This window comes from Heterocephalus glaber, unplaced genomic scaffold (assembly GCF_053883595.1).
Source record: "Heterocephalus glaber isolate CG9 unplaced genomic scaffold, H.glaber_assembly_v1.0 deba00001097, whole genome shotgun sequence".
Classification (NCBI taxonomy): domain Eukaryota; kingdom Metazoa; phylum Chordata; class Mammalia; order Rodentia; family Bathyergidae; genus Heterocephalus; species Heterocephalus glaber.
Window position 1 is genome coordinate 4,909,687 of NW_028258191.1, and position 16,966 is coordinate 4,926,652.

At 35.7% G+C, this 16,966-nt stretch overlaps 1 protein-coding gene across 12 annotated transcripts in view; it reads left to right on the forward strand.

The window, feature by feature from the left end:
• Positions 1 to 16,966, forward strand: part of Orc4 (origin recognition complex subunit 4) — an 87,065-nt gene that overhangs the window by 20,834 nt on the left and 49,265 nt on the right. For 7 of the 12 annotated variants that reach the window (XM_087210040.1, XM_087210036.1, XM_087210038.1 and 4 more), the window contains exons 2-4: positions 11,756 to 11,826; positions 14,122 to 14,198; positions 15,157 to 15,247. The exons of 1 other annotated variant lie outside the window; for it this stretch is intronic. In XM_087210040.1, coding sequence (XP_087066166.1) covers positions 11,773 to 11,826; positions 14,122 to 14,198; positions 15,157 to 15,247 — 222 coding nt within the window. In that variant the 5' untranslated portion in view covers positions 11,756 to 11,772. Of the gene's footprint in view, positions 1 to 9,606; positions 9,883 to 11,755; positions 11,827 to 13,083; positions 13,205 to 13,360; positions 13,435 to 14,121; positions 14,199 to 15,156; positions 15,248 to 16,966 lie in introns of those variants that run through there. 4 more of the 12 variants (XM_087210037.1, XM_087210041.1, XM_087210042.1 and 1 more) reach the window with 4 other exon arrangements.

The following is a 16,966-nucleotide window of genomic DNA, read 5'->3' on the forward strand; positions in this document are numbered from 1 at the left end:
ATTTTCCATACACTCATCTTGCTTACGCTGATAGCACATGTGCTTAGCTTTCCTTTCCTGTGTGGCAGACTGTTCTTGTCGCCTCTCTTGTCTTTCTCTTTTGTCAGGTGCTTCCCACTATGTTGTACTATATGCACTTAGCAAGAAAACAAGATATGAATAAAATTTCAAATATGTAATGAGTGCTTAGAATAGACATCACCATTTTCACATCAACAGTTTACAAAATTTAAAAGATAGGGCCAGGGATTTAGCTCAGTGGTTCTGCCGCCTGACTCACAAGTGCAAGGACCCAAGTTCAATCCCCGGTACCAAAAAAAAAAATGTTAAGAAAAAAATTTAAAAGATAACATCAGAAATAAAAACCTGTGTGAATTACAGTATAAGTAAAATCAAAAGTCTACCACAGAAATAATCTTTGCTTCAACTGTCACACCCAAGGCATTCTTCATACATGACAACTGCATGTTCCATTCACAGGTATCACACTGCTAGCATGTATGTTTTTGTTTTCCTGCCCTTTTTTGTAGGTCACAGTTAACATCGTTTTCATTTTTCTGTTGTTATAGTAGGTCTTTGTGATGTTGCACTTCCCTGTTCACCTGTCAGCTCATTAATGTGCTCAGTTTTTTTGGCATAGTTCCTTAGCCAGAAACATTTTGTTCTTCCTATACTGTAAATGATCTCTTATGAGTTCCAGTCCCAATCTTCTAAGAAAATTTCTCCATGATCTTTTGCACTTGTTATTTTCTTTGTAAATTGTCCAGCTATGCCACACATGTTTAGGATTGAGTAAAACCACAACCATTACCCAGTGCTTTGTGTTTCAAGAAGTATCACAGTTGCTCCATAACTCAACAACATCTACTGTGCCTTTGGTTTTGTTGTAAAAAGTTTCTCTCTCAGGCTTTCATTTTGTTGAGGTTTCTCCATCAATGTTTTCATCATGGTGCAATTTGACATCAGCAGTACCCGTTTGTTTTTCTTTACCATATATGAGGCAAATGTTATGTCTTTATGAAATCCAAAGATTGTACTATACAATTTTCTGTTTTGAAATTGCAGCATTTCATTTGGAATTTCTGCTTTGTTCTAGTGTACTATTCCTACACTGGTCATCTTGTGCTCTGTCTGCAAAAGTAACATCAATTGGAAACTGGTAAACCAATTGTCGAATGTCACATTCTGATTAGTTTGGAAGATGGGAGCAACAAGTCTATTCATAACATCATTTGGTTTGTTACTATACAAATAAAGACCTAGTGACTCCAGGATAAATTTCTAATTTGAAAGTATAATATGTCTTTGCATCTACCAAGGCATATATTTTTATGAATTATGGAGGACTGCCCTATTGATTATGGATTGTTCCAAAGGAGGCTGTAAGCAGTGCAGGCCGTCAAGAGTTAACCCCACATTTGGCTTTGTTTTGAGAAGCAAGTCTGCCCGAATCCTACGTGCCAAGGTCAGAGTGACTTACCCAGTTTCTGTTCCCAGAGTTAAACCCTTCTTTACTAAAAAGACAAGGTTAATTATTAACCACAACCTGTATTTTGTCTGTTCTGGTCCTAATTCAAGAATGCTTTTGTCTTTTTCTTTACAAGCCTTGCCTGCATCAGTGATGTGTTCATAGCAACTACACATCCTCTTACATAGCTCCTTTACCTCAATCTAACTATTATGTCACCAATAAATATTGACTGCTCTGGGTGTTCAGGGCCTTTGTTTAGCCTTGCTTGCGCTAGCATTGGTCACCTTGGCTCCCCATTTCTCTGTCTCTCTAATTCTGTTTTTGAGTTTTTCCTTTAACCCTCCCTAGTAGCACTGAGCAGGAAATCAGAACCCACCTCCGGGGTCTGATAATGAATACTTTCAATTTAGCTAGTGAGGTTTCACTCCTGCCAAGATCCTCATTACACTTTCAAACCTAGTTCTAACATTGAATTGTACTGTTTGGTTGCATGACCATTTCATACCATTTTGATTAGTCAAATATGTACTCACATTGATGTTTTCTTCATCATCTGAATCAAGGAGGACTGCATTCCCGTGTATTGGTCAATTATGGCTCTATTTCACTGTCACAGGAACTTTGGCTCACATTGCCAACATCAAAATCATCATCATCATCGTCATCCATGCATGAGTAATCTGATGATTCCCCTTCTACCTCCTCCAAAACTTGCAAATCTGGTTTTTTATGTTCCATTGTACTAAATTGGACTACTTCTAACAGAAAAATCAAAAGAAAGCTTTTTTAAAAAAAAATCCTAAATGCACAGAAATTTAGCTATGAGCATTTCATGGCTAAAACTCACCTGTTGGCTGTGGAGCTCCTGTACACACCCTGCTGTTCATCTGCCAAATGGTTGAATGCACAGATGGGTTCCTGCTTTCCCAGGCCCAGCTACTGTGAGCCACACCAACATTCCGTTATGGTGTAGTACATGTTTACATAGCAGATCAATGATGTGGGAGTATTGGAACCCCCCTGTGATGCTCAGGAAACATACACAGAAATGTTACACGTTGCATCCTGTGGGTAAAAGTCCCTGTTTGACACTTTTGCACTTGTGCATACATCTTGCCATTTGTCATACCAAGTGGGTAAACACTGGTTTTGCTTCCTGTTTTACCCAAGCTACTGAGAAGCACAGCTGGCTACTATAATGCCAAAGTACAAATTTTCATTAGGAAAGTATGCTCTGTGTTTGTGTAACCCAATGTTATGCCCCAAGGTTAATTATGACTTCAATTTCCTCGACTGATACTGGGTTGTTTAGAACTTTTTTAGCTTCTTGATTCAACTTTGGGATTTTGTATGTATCTAGGAATCTGTTTCTTCTGAGTTTTCCATCTTACTAGAGTACAGGTTCTCAAAATAGGTATTGATGTCCTTCTGGATTTCTGCATGGTCTATTGTGACTTTACCCTTTTCATTCTTAATTGCATGGATTTGAGTCCTCCCTCTTTTTGATCAGGTTGGTCAAGGGTTTGCCAATTTTATTTAATCTTTCAGAGAACCAGCTGTTCAATTCATTGATCCTTAGTCTCAATTGCATTAATTTCTGCTCTGGTCTTTATAATTTCCTCCTTCATATGGGCTTTGGGTTTGACTTGCTCTTCTTTTTCTAGATGCTTGAGGTTCAACATTAGGTTATTTGCGCTCACTCTGTTTTTCTGATGTGGAATTCATTTCTATAAATTTCCCTTGTAGGGCTGCTTTCATTGTACTCCATAAATTCCAGTATGTCATATTGGCATTGTTGTTTAATTGTAGAAACTAATTTCTTCTTTAATTTCATCTGTGGTCCATTGGTTGTTCAGGAGGGTGTTATTTAATTTCCATGTTTTTACATAGATTTTGTGGTTTCTTTTGCCATTGACTTCCAGTTTCATTGCACTATGGTCTAATAATATGCATTGTGTAATTTCAGTCCTTTGCATTTACTTAAGCATGTTCTATGAGGTAGTATGTGATCTGTTTTTGGAGAAAGTCACATGTTCTGCTGAGAAGAGTATGTATTTTGTTGTGGGGTAGAACAGTGTAGATTTCTACTAAATCCATTTGTCCAAAGGTTTGGTTCAGTTCTGATGTTTCTTTGTTGAATTTTTTGTTTAGTTGATCTATTTATGACAGTGGGTGTATTGAGGTCTCCTATTACAATTGTATTGGTGCTTATGTGGTTTTTCATATTCATGGGTGTTTGTTTTATATAATTGGTGCATCAGTATTTGATGCATGTATATTTATGACTGTAATTTCTTCCTTTTAGATTATAGTGACCTTCTTTATGTCTTCTGATCAGTCTTGGTTTGAAACCCAATTTGTCTGCAAATAGAATAGCTACCCATGCTTTTTTCTGGGTTCTTGTTGCATGGAGTATTTTTTTTTCCATCTTTTAACTTTTGGTCTATGAATTTGTTTTAGTTAAATGTGTTTATTGTATGCAGCATATTGTTGGATCTTGTTTTTTGATCCATTCTGCCAGTCTCTTTCAATTGGTGAATTGAGACCATTTACATTGATGGTTATAACTGATAAGTATTGGCTTTTGCCTTTCATATTAATTGTTAGTTCCTGTCTTCTAGATTTGATATTCTTTCTTCACATTGATTGCTGTGTATACTTTCAATAGAATTTTTAATCTCCTGTATATCTGTTTGAATCTGTTTTATGGAATCCAGTTGTTCGCTATGCAGGACACTTATAGTTTCCATCATTTTCCTAAGCTCTTCTATTTTTTTTTTTTAATCCGTATCTACTCTAGATTCACTCACAGTGTTCTTCATTATGGTCATCATTTCTTTAATAAACTGTGCATTTTTTTTCCTAAAGCCGCATTCATATGCTTGGCTACTTTTGCTTCTACCATTTCAAAAAGACCAGCTGAGTGGCTTTTGATTTCTTCCACCTCAGTGACCCCTGGATTTGCCTTGGATGAGCTGGAAGTCTGGGATTGAATCTTGCTTCTGTGTTTTCTCATGTTCTATTTTATTAAAAATTTATTTTCTGTGTTGATATTTTAAAATTGCTTATGGTAGATAGCTTTGTTACTAGTACTGAAACATCTTTAGGAAATGATTACTCTTCAAAAATGTCTTCTATGTGTAGCTTGCTTTTGACTTTTGAGTCTGTCCCAAGATCCTGCCTCCTCAACTTCTTAGGGATTAAAGTTCATGGTAGGTGTTAGGCCTAGCACCAGTTTTTTGGTACTGGACTCTAGTATTGTTTATAACCCCCAGTCAGTCACTGTATTGGTATACAAGGAAGAACTACTGATCACAACTATGTCACCCTGGCTAAAATGGTATGACTTGTAATAACAGTAGTATCAAGCACAGTCCAGAAAATGACAAACTGTGATAACTGTTGTTAATTTGAAACCTTTAACCCTAGGTACAAGCTTTATAGTTATATAGCAATCTAAAACCAATCAGAAAATTATGTACAGACAGAATCCTTTTAATAGAGTGAGTTTACCCTCAAGAGGGAGAGAATTTTAAAGAGATAAGAGGATAAAATAGAAAAATAGAAGAAGAGAGATTAGAGACAAGGTTGAAACTTTGGGAAGCTGGTGAAAAATACAGGAGAGAAAGAAAGGAAAAAACCAAAACAAGAACAAAGCAAAACTAAAAACAATGTTCACATTCACTGAAAAATAAAAACCGGCAATCAAGTTTAAAAAGAAAATAAAAGAAATTTGTCTGTGACTTCAGGCCTCTGGTTATCTCCTGGTATCTACAGTTTTGTGGTAGTGTCCAAATCAGAGCCCAGATCTGTGCTGGGCAACCCCAGTAATTCTGCAGTGGGATTGAGGTAGGGTACCAGGCACTCTGAATGCCACAGAAGTTCTGGCTGATCCTGGCCTCCTCTTGTGGGGGTGAGGCCTGAGTCCTCAGCCAGCAGCAACACTCTAGTCATTCCTCATGGACTACTGGCAGATCTGCCCTGGACACCCCATTGGTTATCTCCTATCCAGCTGCCATGAGACTTCAACAACTGGCAGCTTTGAGATAAAGTCAACCTATGGCTGCTCTGAATCCTGAGTTCAGCTGGCCTCTCCCCAAAAAGGCATCTCTCCAGGGAACAGCTATTGCAGGAACCAGTCACTCACCAGCCACTGCAGCACATAGATAGCATCCACTGCTCCATCCCCAGGGCTGCCCTTCTCCCTGGAGGCCTCTGGGCTGGCCCACTCTTGCTGTGTTTTTGTAGGTTCTCACACCCCAAGCTGGGAGTGCAGGGGGATGTCCATTTTGCCTCCTCTTTCTTTGCTATAGTCTGTCTCCTCTCTTTCTCTGCAGGGTGCAGCCTTTCCTTCAGATCATTTCTATGTCCTGGGGATTTACCTCCCACCCTCCTCTCTTCCGTAAGTCTCCAATCTTCTGGTATCTGTATTCCAAATATCAAAGAAGCCTACTTGTTGCTCCTCATCATTCCACTATCTTTCTGGAAGTCCCCTAAATTTATTCTTAAGTCTAACTGAACTTTTCTATCTTTTGACCAACATTTCCTCAGTTTTGTATCCCTTGACCACCACTTCCTCTTTTCCTCTAGTCCCCTGGTAACCACCATTCTACTGCTTCCGTGACTTTGCCATTTTAGGTTCTAAATGTAAGTTAAATGGTGTGTTGTTTCCCCCTCTGTGCTTGGTTTATTTCCCTTAAAACAGCATACTCTGAGTACATTCATTTTGTTGCAGATGACAAGTGGTCCATTTTGAGTGTTTGTTTGCTTGAGCATGTAACTGTGTGTATATGCCACATCTTTTTCCATTCATCCCATTGATGGACAGATAACTTACCTTGATTCTGTATCTTGGCTATGGTGAATAATGCTGTAATGAATGTGGGAGTGGGGTTATGTCTTTGACATGCTAATTTCAGTTCCTTTGGTTATATATACTGAAGAGTGGTATTGCTAGATGATGGTAGTCCTTTTTTAACTTTATTAGGAACTTGATTCTGCCATCTGTCTTGGGTGTAATTTACATTTTCACCAACAATGAATAAGAGTACTTTTTTCTCCACATACTTGTCATTGTCATCTTTCATCTTTTTTTGGTAATAATCATCCAACAGGTATGGCATGCCTCATTTATAGTTTTGATTTGCCGTCCTGATATTAGTGATATTGCACACTTTCTCATTTAACTTTTGGTCTAATGTATATCATCCTTTGATGAATGTCTTTTTAGATTCTTTGACCACTTTTTAATAGGGCTCTTTGTTTTCTTGCTATTGAATTGCTTGAACTTCTTATATATTTTTTAGATACTCACTGTTGTTTCCTTTGTTTGCAGAAGATTTTTAGATCTATGAAATTCCATTTCTTTTTGCTTTTGGTTCCTGTGTCTTAACAGTTACATCCAAAACTTTGCCAAGACCAATGTCCTGAGTCTTGTTTTCTTTTAATCATTTTATAGTTTTGGGTCTTAGGTTTAAATCTTTAGTATACTTTGGATTTCCTTCTTTTTTTTTTCTTTCTTAATAATACTAGGGATTGAGCTCAGGGCCTTCACACTGAGTTACCTCCCCAGCCTTTCTCTCTTTTTTAATATTTTATTTTGAGACAGGGTCTTGTTGAAGCTGGACTTGAACTTGGAGTCCTCTTGCCTCAGCCTCCCAGAGGGTTGTTATGTATATAAAATATAAAGTAAAAGTCTAACTTCATTTTTCTACATGTGAGTATTCATTTTTCCCTACACCATTTAAAAAAGACTGTACTTTCCTCCTTGTGTGCTCTTGGCAACTTTGTAGAATTTAGTTGACCATAAATGCATTTTTATTTCTGGCTCTATGGTATTATATGGTGATGTATTTCTGTTGTATTGTATAAATTTGATTTTGTGACAGAACCATACTGTTTGATTATAGCAGCTTTACAGTAGATTTTGAGATGATGCCTTCTCTTTTGTTCCCGTTGCTCACAGTTATTTTTACTACTTGATGCCTTTGTAGAGCCATATCTATTTTAAGATTGTTAATCTATTTCTATGAAAAATGCCATTGGAATTTTAGTCCTTGCACTGAATTTGTGGATCACAATATGGACATTTTAGAAATACTGATTTCTTCCATTATCTGAACATAAAATATCTTTTCTGTTTGTGTCTTTGGTTTCTGTCATCCATGTTTTACAGTTTTCATTTTACAAATCTTATTATCTCATTGGTTAAATTTACTCAAATAATTTATTTTTGTGCTATTGCAAATGAGTTTTTTTCTTGATTTCTCAGATAATTTGTTAATAATATGTAGAAATGCTGTTGATTTTGTGTCCCATAGCTTTACTGTATTTATTCATTCTAATAGTATTTTGGTTGAGTCTTTAGTGTTTTCTCTGCATAAGATCATGTCATGTGCAAACAGCAATAGTTAAACTTCCTCCTATGGGATACGAATGACTTTTTTTTTTCTTTCTTTTCTAATTCCTCAGGCTAGGACTTCCAGTACTTTGTTGAATAGAAGTAGTGAGAATGAGGATTCTTTTCTTATTTGTAATCTTAGAAGTTTTCAGCTTTTCAACCACTGTGTGGGTTATTAGCTATGGCCTTGTTACATGTTGTCTTGTGTTGGTGTACATTCCTTCATTACCTAATTTATTGAGAATTTTTATCATGACAGAATATTTAATTTTCATTAAAGCACATTCTACATCTATTAAGATGATCAAATGGCTTTTTTGTTTTCTTAATGATGTATTACACTTACAGATTTACACATGTGAGTAATCTATATTTCTGTGACAAATGGCAGTGGATCATAGTGAATTATCTTGAATCACTGAATTCAGTGATTCAATTTTCTGATATTGGATCGAAAATTTTTGTATCTATATGCATGTAGAATTTTTACCTGTCATTTCTTCTTTTCTTGTAGTGTCCTTTTCTGACTTTCGTATCAAGATAAAGATCAGTTTGGGGGCCGGGGATTTAGCTCATTGGTTCCGGTGCCTGCCTCGCAAACGCAAGGTCCTGGTACCCCCCCAAAAAAATCAGTTTGGATATGGTTTATTACTTTTTTTTTTCTTTTTTTTTGGTACCAGGGATCGAACTTGGGTCCTTCCATTTACGAGGCAGGCAGCAGAACTACAGAGCTAAATCCCCAGCCCTTGGATATGGTTTAAATATGAGGTGTTTCCCAGAGACTCCTGCATTGAGGGCTTGATCACCAATGCAGCAGTGTTCAGAGTTAGGACCTAGAGAACTGATTGAATCTTGAGGGTGTTAACCTCATCAGTCCATTAATTGATGAGTTCATTAGCTGAATGGGCTGTTAGGAAGTGTGGCTTCCTTGAAGTGTCCGTGGGGATTTTCCTTTAAAGCGTGTGTATTCCTTCTCTGTTCTTTCCTTGCTCTCTCTGCTTCTAGGAAGTAAGCAGCTTTGCTCCACCACATCCTTTCACCGCAGTATTTCTGCTTTGGAGCTAACCTGCTATGGAGAGAAATCTCTAAAATCTTGAGCCGCATAAGCCTTTCAAGTTGTGTATGTCAAGTTTTTTGTCCCACTGACTGAACGTTCACTATATACAAACATTCTTTTTCACTTCTTTGGAAAGCATTTGAAAAGCCTTGGTATTAGTTCTTTAAATCCTGAGAAAAAATTATGAAACTATTAGGTCATAAGACTTTTTGATGTACAGTTTTTTATTACTGATTCAGTTTTCTTAGCCATAGGTGGTCTGGTGTTAGATTTTCTGTTAATTCATTGTTCATTTTTTTAAAATAACTTTATTATCAAACACACATACAGAAATTAAAACCATTCAAAGAAAAACAATGTAAGAGAAAAAAAACTACAATAATAATCAAATACAGTAGAACTCAAACAAAACAAAACTGAAAAGCACTTAAACATTTTTCCATATAACTTAATAAAACATCTCAAGCACCAACAAGACACCAGAGGATGTGATTTGTTTCAGAAAGATCCCCAAAACCAACCTTGAACAAATAGTGGTCTGGGAAAAAAAACTCCAGTTAGTTAGCATACTCCACATAAGCAAAACTTCTGCCTAATTTAAATTTTGATACAGTTATATGACATGTGATGGAAACACAATCCGAGAAATATGTTATTAGGACATTTCATCTGTGTGTATCCTTAATTACACTTTCAGTTTCTCACACTAGAGAAACTTCAGTATTTATACATGTGTGTCCTGTTTATTTCACTTAAGAGGATGACCTCAATATGCATCCATTTAGCTATAAATGTCTCTAGTTTCTCGTTCTTTATGGCTTAGTAGTACTCCATTTTATTAAAAAACCACATCTTCTTTATCCAGTCTCCAGTTGATGGGCACTTGGGCTGTTTCCAAGCTTTCGCTATTACGAACTGTGCCGCTATAAACATGGGTGCGCATATATCACTGTGGTAAGATTCTTTTAATTTTGGGGAGAAGATACCCAGCAGGGGGATAGCTGGGTCGAAAGGGACCTCTAAACCTAGTTCTTTGAGATATCTCCATACTGATTTCCACAGTGGTTGCACCAGCCTACACTCCCACCAGCAGAGGAGAAGGGTTCCTCTTTCCCCACACCCCTGCCAGCATTTGTTATTGGATGATTTCTTTATAACAACTATTCTTTCTGGGGTGAGGTGGAATCTCAGTGTTGTTTTCATCTGCATCTCTCAAATAACCAGTGATGTTGAACATTTTTTCATATATTTATTTGCTGCTTTTCCTTCATTGTCTGAGAAATGTCTCTTCATTTCAGATGCCCATTTTTAAATTGGGTCTTTGAATTTGGGGGTTCTGATTTTTTTCAGTTCTTTACATATTCTAGATAGTAGTCCTTTGTCTGAAGTACAGCTGCTAAAATTTTTTTCCCAGATTGTAGGTTGACTCTTAGCTCTGTTGGTGGTTTCTCTTGCAGTGCAGAAGCTTTTTAATAAGATGAGATCCCAGTTGTTGATTTTTTGTGCAAGTTCCCGTGCCACTGAGGTTTTGGTCATAAAATCTTTTCCTATACCAATATCTTCAACTTATCTTCCAGCTAATTTAGTGTTTCTGTCCTAATATTTAAATCTTTAATCCACTTCTATCTTAATTTAGTGGATGGTTATAGGCATGGGTCAAGTTTTAATCTTTGGCAGGTTGAAATCCAGTTTTTCCAGAACAATTTATTAAATAAGCTATCTTTCCTCCAATGAGGATGCTTGGCTCCTTTGTCAAAGATGAGGTGGCTGAGCATATCTCTAGTTGTTTTTGCATCTTTTTTTTTTTTTTTTGTATGGGGATTGAAGTCGGGACCTTGTGCTTGCGAGGCAGGTGCCGGAACCACTGAGCTAAATCCCCGGCCCGTTTTTGCATCTTCTAATCTATTCCACTGATCCTCAGGTCTGTTTCTTTGCCAATAACATGCTGCATTTTTCTTTTTTTTTAAAGTTTTTTTCTCAAAATACATTTTTTTAAAAAGGTATATGGCTTGATTGGGTTCATATCCTGACTTTTTCACTTACATCCTGTTTGTTTTTGGTCAAGTTACCTAACTTTTCTGTAAGTTTTAATCTTAGGGTGTATTATAGTTCTTATTAGGATTATTTTGAGGTTTAAATTGAGCAGAGCATTTTTAACAGGTTCTGATGCCTTAATAAATATTTCTTAAGTTATTACTTTACTGTTAAGTATTCCCATAAGAATTCCATGTTTTAAAAATGATATTTTAGCCAAACGCATTTAACCAAAACAGTTGTTTTTTTTTTTATTAGCATTTTTTTCATTCTAGTCATCACTTCATTGCCAGTTTTGTTTTGGGCATAATGTAAAAATTCGAATATAAAAATGTCCTCAATTAGGGGACCCTTACAGTTAAAGGTTTTTTCCTTTGCGTAATTTGATTATGGGTATAAAAAGTATTTGCATTTACTGGTATTTACAGAAGAGACATTTAATCTCATCTGTAGATTGTGTATGGTTATTGAGTGAATAAAGAAAGGAAAAGTTTTCTGTAAGGGATGATTGTATTGGTTGAATGGGTAGGAGAAACATTCTGTGTAAAGGAAAAGGAAAGGAAGATGATTAATAGACTTAAGGGAACAACAAGAGTAGTTTTAAGAATTATGTAAACTGCGGTTTAGATATCAATACTCTGTCATTGAACAAAGGGAATTGGGATTTTTTTAAGTTTGAAAAATTAAAAATTTTTCACATTGGAAAACATTTATTTTGATTCTAGAAATATAAATTCTCAGTTCATCTTTTTAAACCAATGGTGTTTATTATGTCACCCTAAATTCTTTTAAGGGTTTGAATTTGTGGAAATGAGCAATCGTAAATCAAAGAACAACTTACTACATGGAGAATGCCTTTCACAGGTTAGTATGTATTTATTTTAATGTTGAAGCTTGTTACCATGTAAAGGTGATCAGAGAGAGTTGAAATAGTCATCTTTTTTAACTTGACTGTTTTTCTTAGTACTGAGGAACACTCCCTTTTTAGGGAGATATCTGTATTAGGAAGGTATCTATATAAGATAATAGGAACAATGACATAGAAGCAAAGTTTTCCAGGCATTCAAAATTAAATGTAGAAAAACGGATCTGTTCTCAAACTCTCTTTTGTCAGTTGATAATTTTTTATATTAATGTCTTATGCTACTTCTTAATATGATCCTTTGTCTTTGGATAGTTGAATCCTGTTATCCATGTCTTCCTAAAAGTGATCTGATTTCAAACTATAGAATACAAGTTTTATGTTTCTTTTGTTGTACTTATTCCTAAAGTATCTTATTCTTTTAAATGATGTTGCATACAGGCAGCATATAGAATTGCAATTGTTTTTAATATGCTGAAATTTTTTCTTACAACCATTAAGTTTTTAGTTTCAATACTCTCATAGTTTAAGATTTTCTGTGTTCACCATTATGTGATCTGCAGATAGATGTAGTTTTACTTCTTCTCTTTCAACCTGGATACCTTACTTTTCTTGCCCAGTTGACCTGGTGTGAATCTTCAGGAGAGTGTTGAATAGAATGGTGAGAGTAAACATTCTTGTTTCCGATCTCAAGGAGAAAGCATTCAGTGTTTCACCATTATATATGATGTAGGCTCTAGGGGTTTTGTGTAGGTACCTTTTATTAGATTGAGAAGGTTCCCTATATTCCCAGTTTGTTGAATATATTTAGCATATAATATTAAGTACATTCTGTATTTCAAGTACTATCTATATGTCTCTCCCTTAAGTTTATGATCTGCTAAGGAATGGACCTTAAGAAGATTATAATTCTACCCTGAATTTTCAATTACCTGGCTTGTCTTCTACATTTATTTTTTTAAAATCAAAACTCAATGTTACTGATAGCCTTTTTATAGGGCCTTATTGTTTTTCTTAAGGAAAATGACTCCATGTCAAACAAAATTTTAACTGAGGTACAATTTATATACCTCTTTATATAAAGTGCGTAGTTCTTCAATGTAAAATAATATCTATACACCTGATTAACCTACATTCAGCTCACTTTGTTGCCTCTAATACATTTTAATGAGCTGTTTTTCTTTTAAAGGAAAAGATTACATTTATCTTATTATACTTATCTTATCTTACTACCTATATAATCCCATATTGTGTTTCAGGTAGCTGCTTTAATCTTCAAAACAGGCCTGCTTTTTGTCTCTGAAAGACTTCTATATTAGTAGCAAATCCAGAAAAGGAGTGAATTTGGTGGTCCGGTTTTTTAAAGACTGTAATTAGAAGGTCTGACATATTTTTTACAACTAAATCTAAGGCTCTCATTTCTAAGACAAACTCAAAATATAGCTATTTATAAAAAATTTTTCTTAATTCATTTCAGTGGTTCCTTCCTTTCTTTCTTCCTTCTTTCCTTCATTCTGTGCCGCTTTGGGAACTCAGGGCCTTAGTCACGCTAGGCAAGTGATGTACCACTAAGCTACACCTCTTGCCTCATTTCTTACTTTATACGCAAGGTAAGTGTGGTTTCTCTCACATAACTGAGCATTTGCTTATATACTGAACTAGTGCTCTATTATTGTTTCTTCAGTTTGACATTTCTTTACAAGTTATTTATATCTCTTTAGGCATTGATCATAACCTTTTAGTGTTGGCATGCTGTGAATCTAATAGATCCTCAAAACTACTTGAACTTTTAACTTCTCTTTTCCTCAGAATCCTGACTTTCATGACAGGTACAGATTGATAGTGATTGAGTTGAGTTAAGTCAGTTTAATTGTTTCTAGAGATTGACCATTTATGCACCAGTAATGGTACATGATCATTATTAAATTAGATTGCATTGTAAACTTTCCTCCTTTCATTATTGCTCGAGTAGTACATTATGCATAGTGAAGTATTTGTTTATTCATTTATTCACATACATTGAAATAGTCCCCAAGTTGTTCCTGTGCTTAATATAAGTAATTCTCTCCCTTTTTTGGACTTTTATGACTGAATTCGCATTCCTCTGGGACTTGGTAGATAAAGAGATCATTGACTTTATAGTTCATGAAAATGAGGCTAAACTTTTTAGATCAAATACTTAGTGAGGATTGAATTAATTAAAACCTAAATCTGACTGCTCTAAGTGTACTTTCTCATTCAGTTTTGATTGTACATGTAATATTTTTAGCTATATTTATTCATGTTATTTTCATTAGGTACAAAGAATTTTACGGGAAAGATTTTGTCATCAGACTCCACATAGTAACTTATTTGGAGTACAAGTACAATACAGGTAAGTCTAGTTAGCCCCTTGTCAGTTTTGAACCTATTTATTAGGTGCCCTCTAGGTTTTGTAAAAATTATACACAATTGCTTAGTCACTTTCCCATTGCTGGGACAATATACCATAGCATCCACAACATAAAAGAAGAGAGGTTTATTTGGTTCACAGCTTCCAATGGGTTCATTCCAAAGATGGCATGCTTCAAGGCAGAAAAGGCATGGTGGAAGGGCATGGTTGAGGAAACCGGTTCATCCAGTGGCAGCCAGGAAGCAGAGAGAGAAGGGAGGAGCCCGGGAAGAGAACCAACCCAGTATGCACCTTCCAGCCAGGCCCCTTCTCTGAATGTGGGAATGTGAGGGAACATTTTAGATCTAAACCATAACACACAATTTGATCTTAAAGATAAAGCATACTTTCATAGAAGTTAAAAGGTTTACTTTGTATGTAGAAATGGTGAATATCAGGAAGCATGAACAGGTACAGATATTTTCATAATGATAAAGCCCTTTACCTCTTTTCTGTTATCTTGCATTATGGAGATAATTCTGACTTTCTTGTCCTTAATACTTGGCAGCCAGTTCTGGAGTTAAAGACCAGAGTGTTAATTAAAAAGGAACCTCTAAGTACAAGGACCTAAGTTTGATCCCCGGTACCAAAAAAAAAAAAGGAACCTCTACACACAAGGGTCCTAAAGAATTACCACTGCTGTCTTTTGACCCCTACCATCAAAAAACCCAATATATTCTAAATTTACTAGGTTTCCTCATCAGGTTTACAAAGACTTATCATTGGCGTACTGTCTTTTATCTTGTATTCTTTTATATCAGACTATTTAGGGTCTAAGTCAAGAGTTGAGGGAAAGAAGAGAAATTTGTGTTGTATGTGTAAATTCAGCTTTTAAAAAGTACTACCTAGAAAATTATTCTGATTTTGATTTTGAAATGTTGGCCTATTTATATCATTTTAGACATTTAATTGAACTGCTAAAAAGAACTGCTATCCATGGAGAAAGTAACTCTGTACTCATTGTTGGACCCCGAGGATCAGGAAAGACCATGGTAACAACCATTAATTTCAGATAACATGAACACTAGTTTTCATTTCCTTATTTTTTTCTTTAATTACAGAGGTTATGCAATAGTATCATAAAGTTAGGGTGGCATATTTGAGTTGAGCATACCTTTTTTTTTTATCTTTCTTCATGACAGATTTTTTTCTTGATGTTTTTTCTTTCCATCGTACTCTCAAAAGTACTAGAGTGAAGAAAGAAATTAACATTTATAGAGCATTTACTTGTGCCCTTTTTACAAATGTTATTTTATTCTTCAACTATGCAAAGGTAAGGTTCTCCCCTTTTTTAAGAGATTAGGGAATTAGCAAACCACATATTCCTTCCCCTGTACATTTTCCTTTTTATTATTTTTTTTCTTTTACTATTTAACTTAAGCAGTTTTTTCATGTCTGTTCATGTCTTTAGTAATTTTCTTCTACTTTTCCTCTTTATCATATTTGCTTTGTTACCTCAAAAAGATGTTCTTCCGTTTTTCCTTTACTCATTTCTTTCCTTCATTCTTTCCTTTCCTATTCATTATTCAGTAGAGATGAATTATGGGTGCTGTCTTTTGATAATATAACCCTAAGTAGTTAAGCTGTATAAATCGTTGTTAATGTCTTCTATGCCAAAGCTAATTTTTATGAATGTTTTATTCTAAGTCTACACATTAAAATGTGGACACAGGTAAAATCACTGTGTGTTGGCTGCATGGGGGATATGAGAGAGAAAGAGTCAGTGTGTGTGGGGTTTGGGGATCGAACAAGCCTCTGGGTGCTTTTCCTTCCAACCACATTCTTAACCCTTCTTGACTTTTTATTCTAAGAGAGGATCTTCCTGAGCAGTCCGGAATGACCTCAGATGTGTGGTCCCCTGCCTTACCGTCCTGCTGGGCACACTCTCCTCTCTTTATGAGCGCATGTTGGCAGTGCCTGTTCGTGTCCCTGTGCCGAGTTGGTGCCGTGGACATAGGACATCTCAGCTCGCTCTTCAGCCTCCTTCCCTCTCCTCCCTTCTCTGCCCTCCGTCTCTGATCCCCTTGCCCTTGAGAAAGATGTCACTACTTCCTATTACCTATCTTTGATTTTGCTCTTTTTTTTATCATTTGTTTTTTTCCTGTAAGAGACCATGTGATATTTAAGCTTATGTGTCTGATTTTTTTCGCATTTTTATGTTTAAAGGAATATATATGTTGGCTCTACACTATATAAGATCAGGAAGTTAGGGTTTTACTTTTATCACCAATTTCTGTTATAGTTTAAAATATATAAATTGGGAGTTTAGTTTTAATATTTTAAGACTTTTCATAATATATTTACAATAACTTTTAGCTTGCATCTAATTTTTTTCAGTCCTCGTGCTCAGTTTCTGTAAATAATATTTCTTATTCTTCAGTTTTTACTCTGGTTTTCCTTAGCATTTGACTTCAGTGCCAATTTGGGTAATTTTTACAGGAGGGCTGTGTGACTAATGTCCTTTTGAGCTATTACTTATTTTACATAACTTACAGCATGGCTTAAAACTGAATTCTTGGATCACATTTTTCCTGCTTGGAATAACATTCACATTGATTCATTCACTCATTCATTTTGTGGTACTGGGAATTGGACCCAAGACCTTTACACTGAACTACATTCCCATCCCCTTTTTAAGGGGATTATTGTTGAGACAGGGTCTCAGTAAGTCCCTAAATTGCCAAGGTGTGATCCTTCTGCCTCCACCTCTC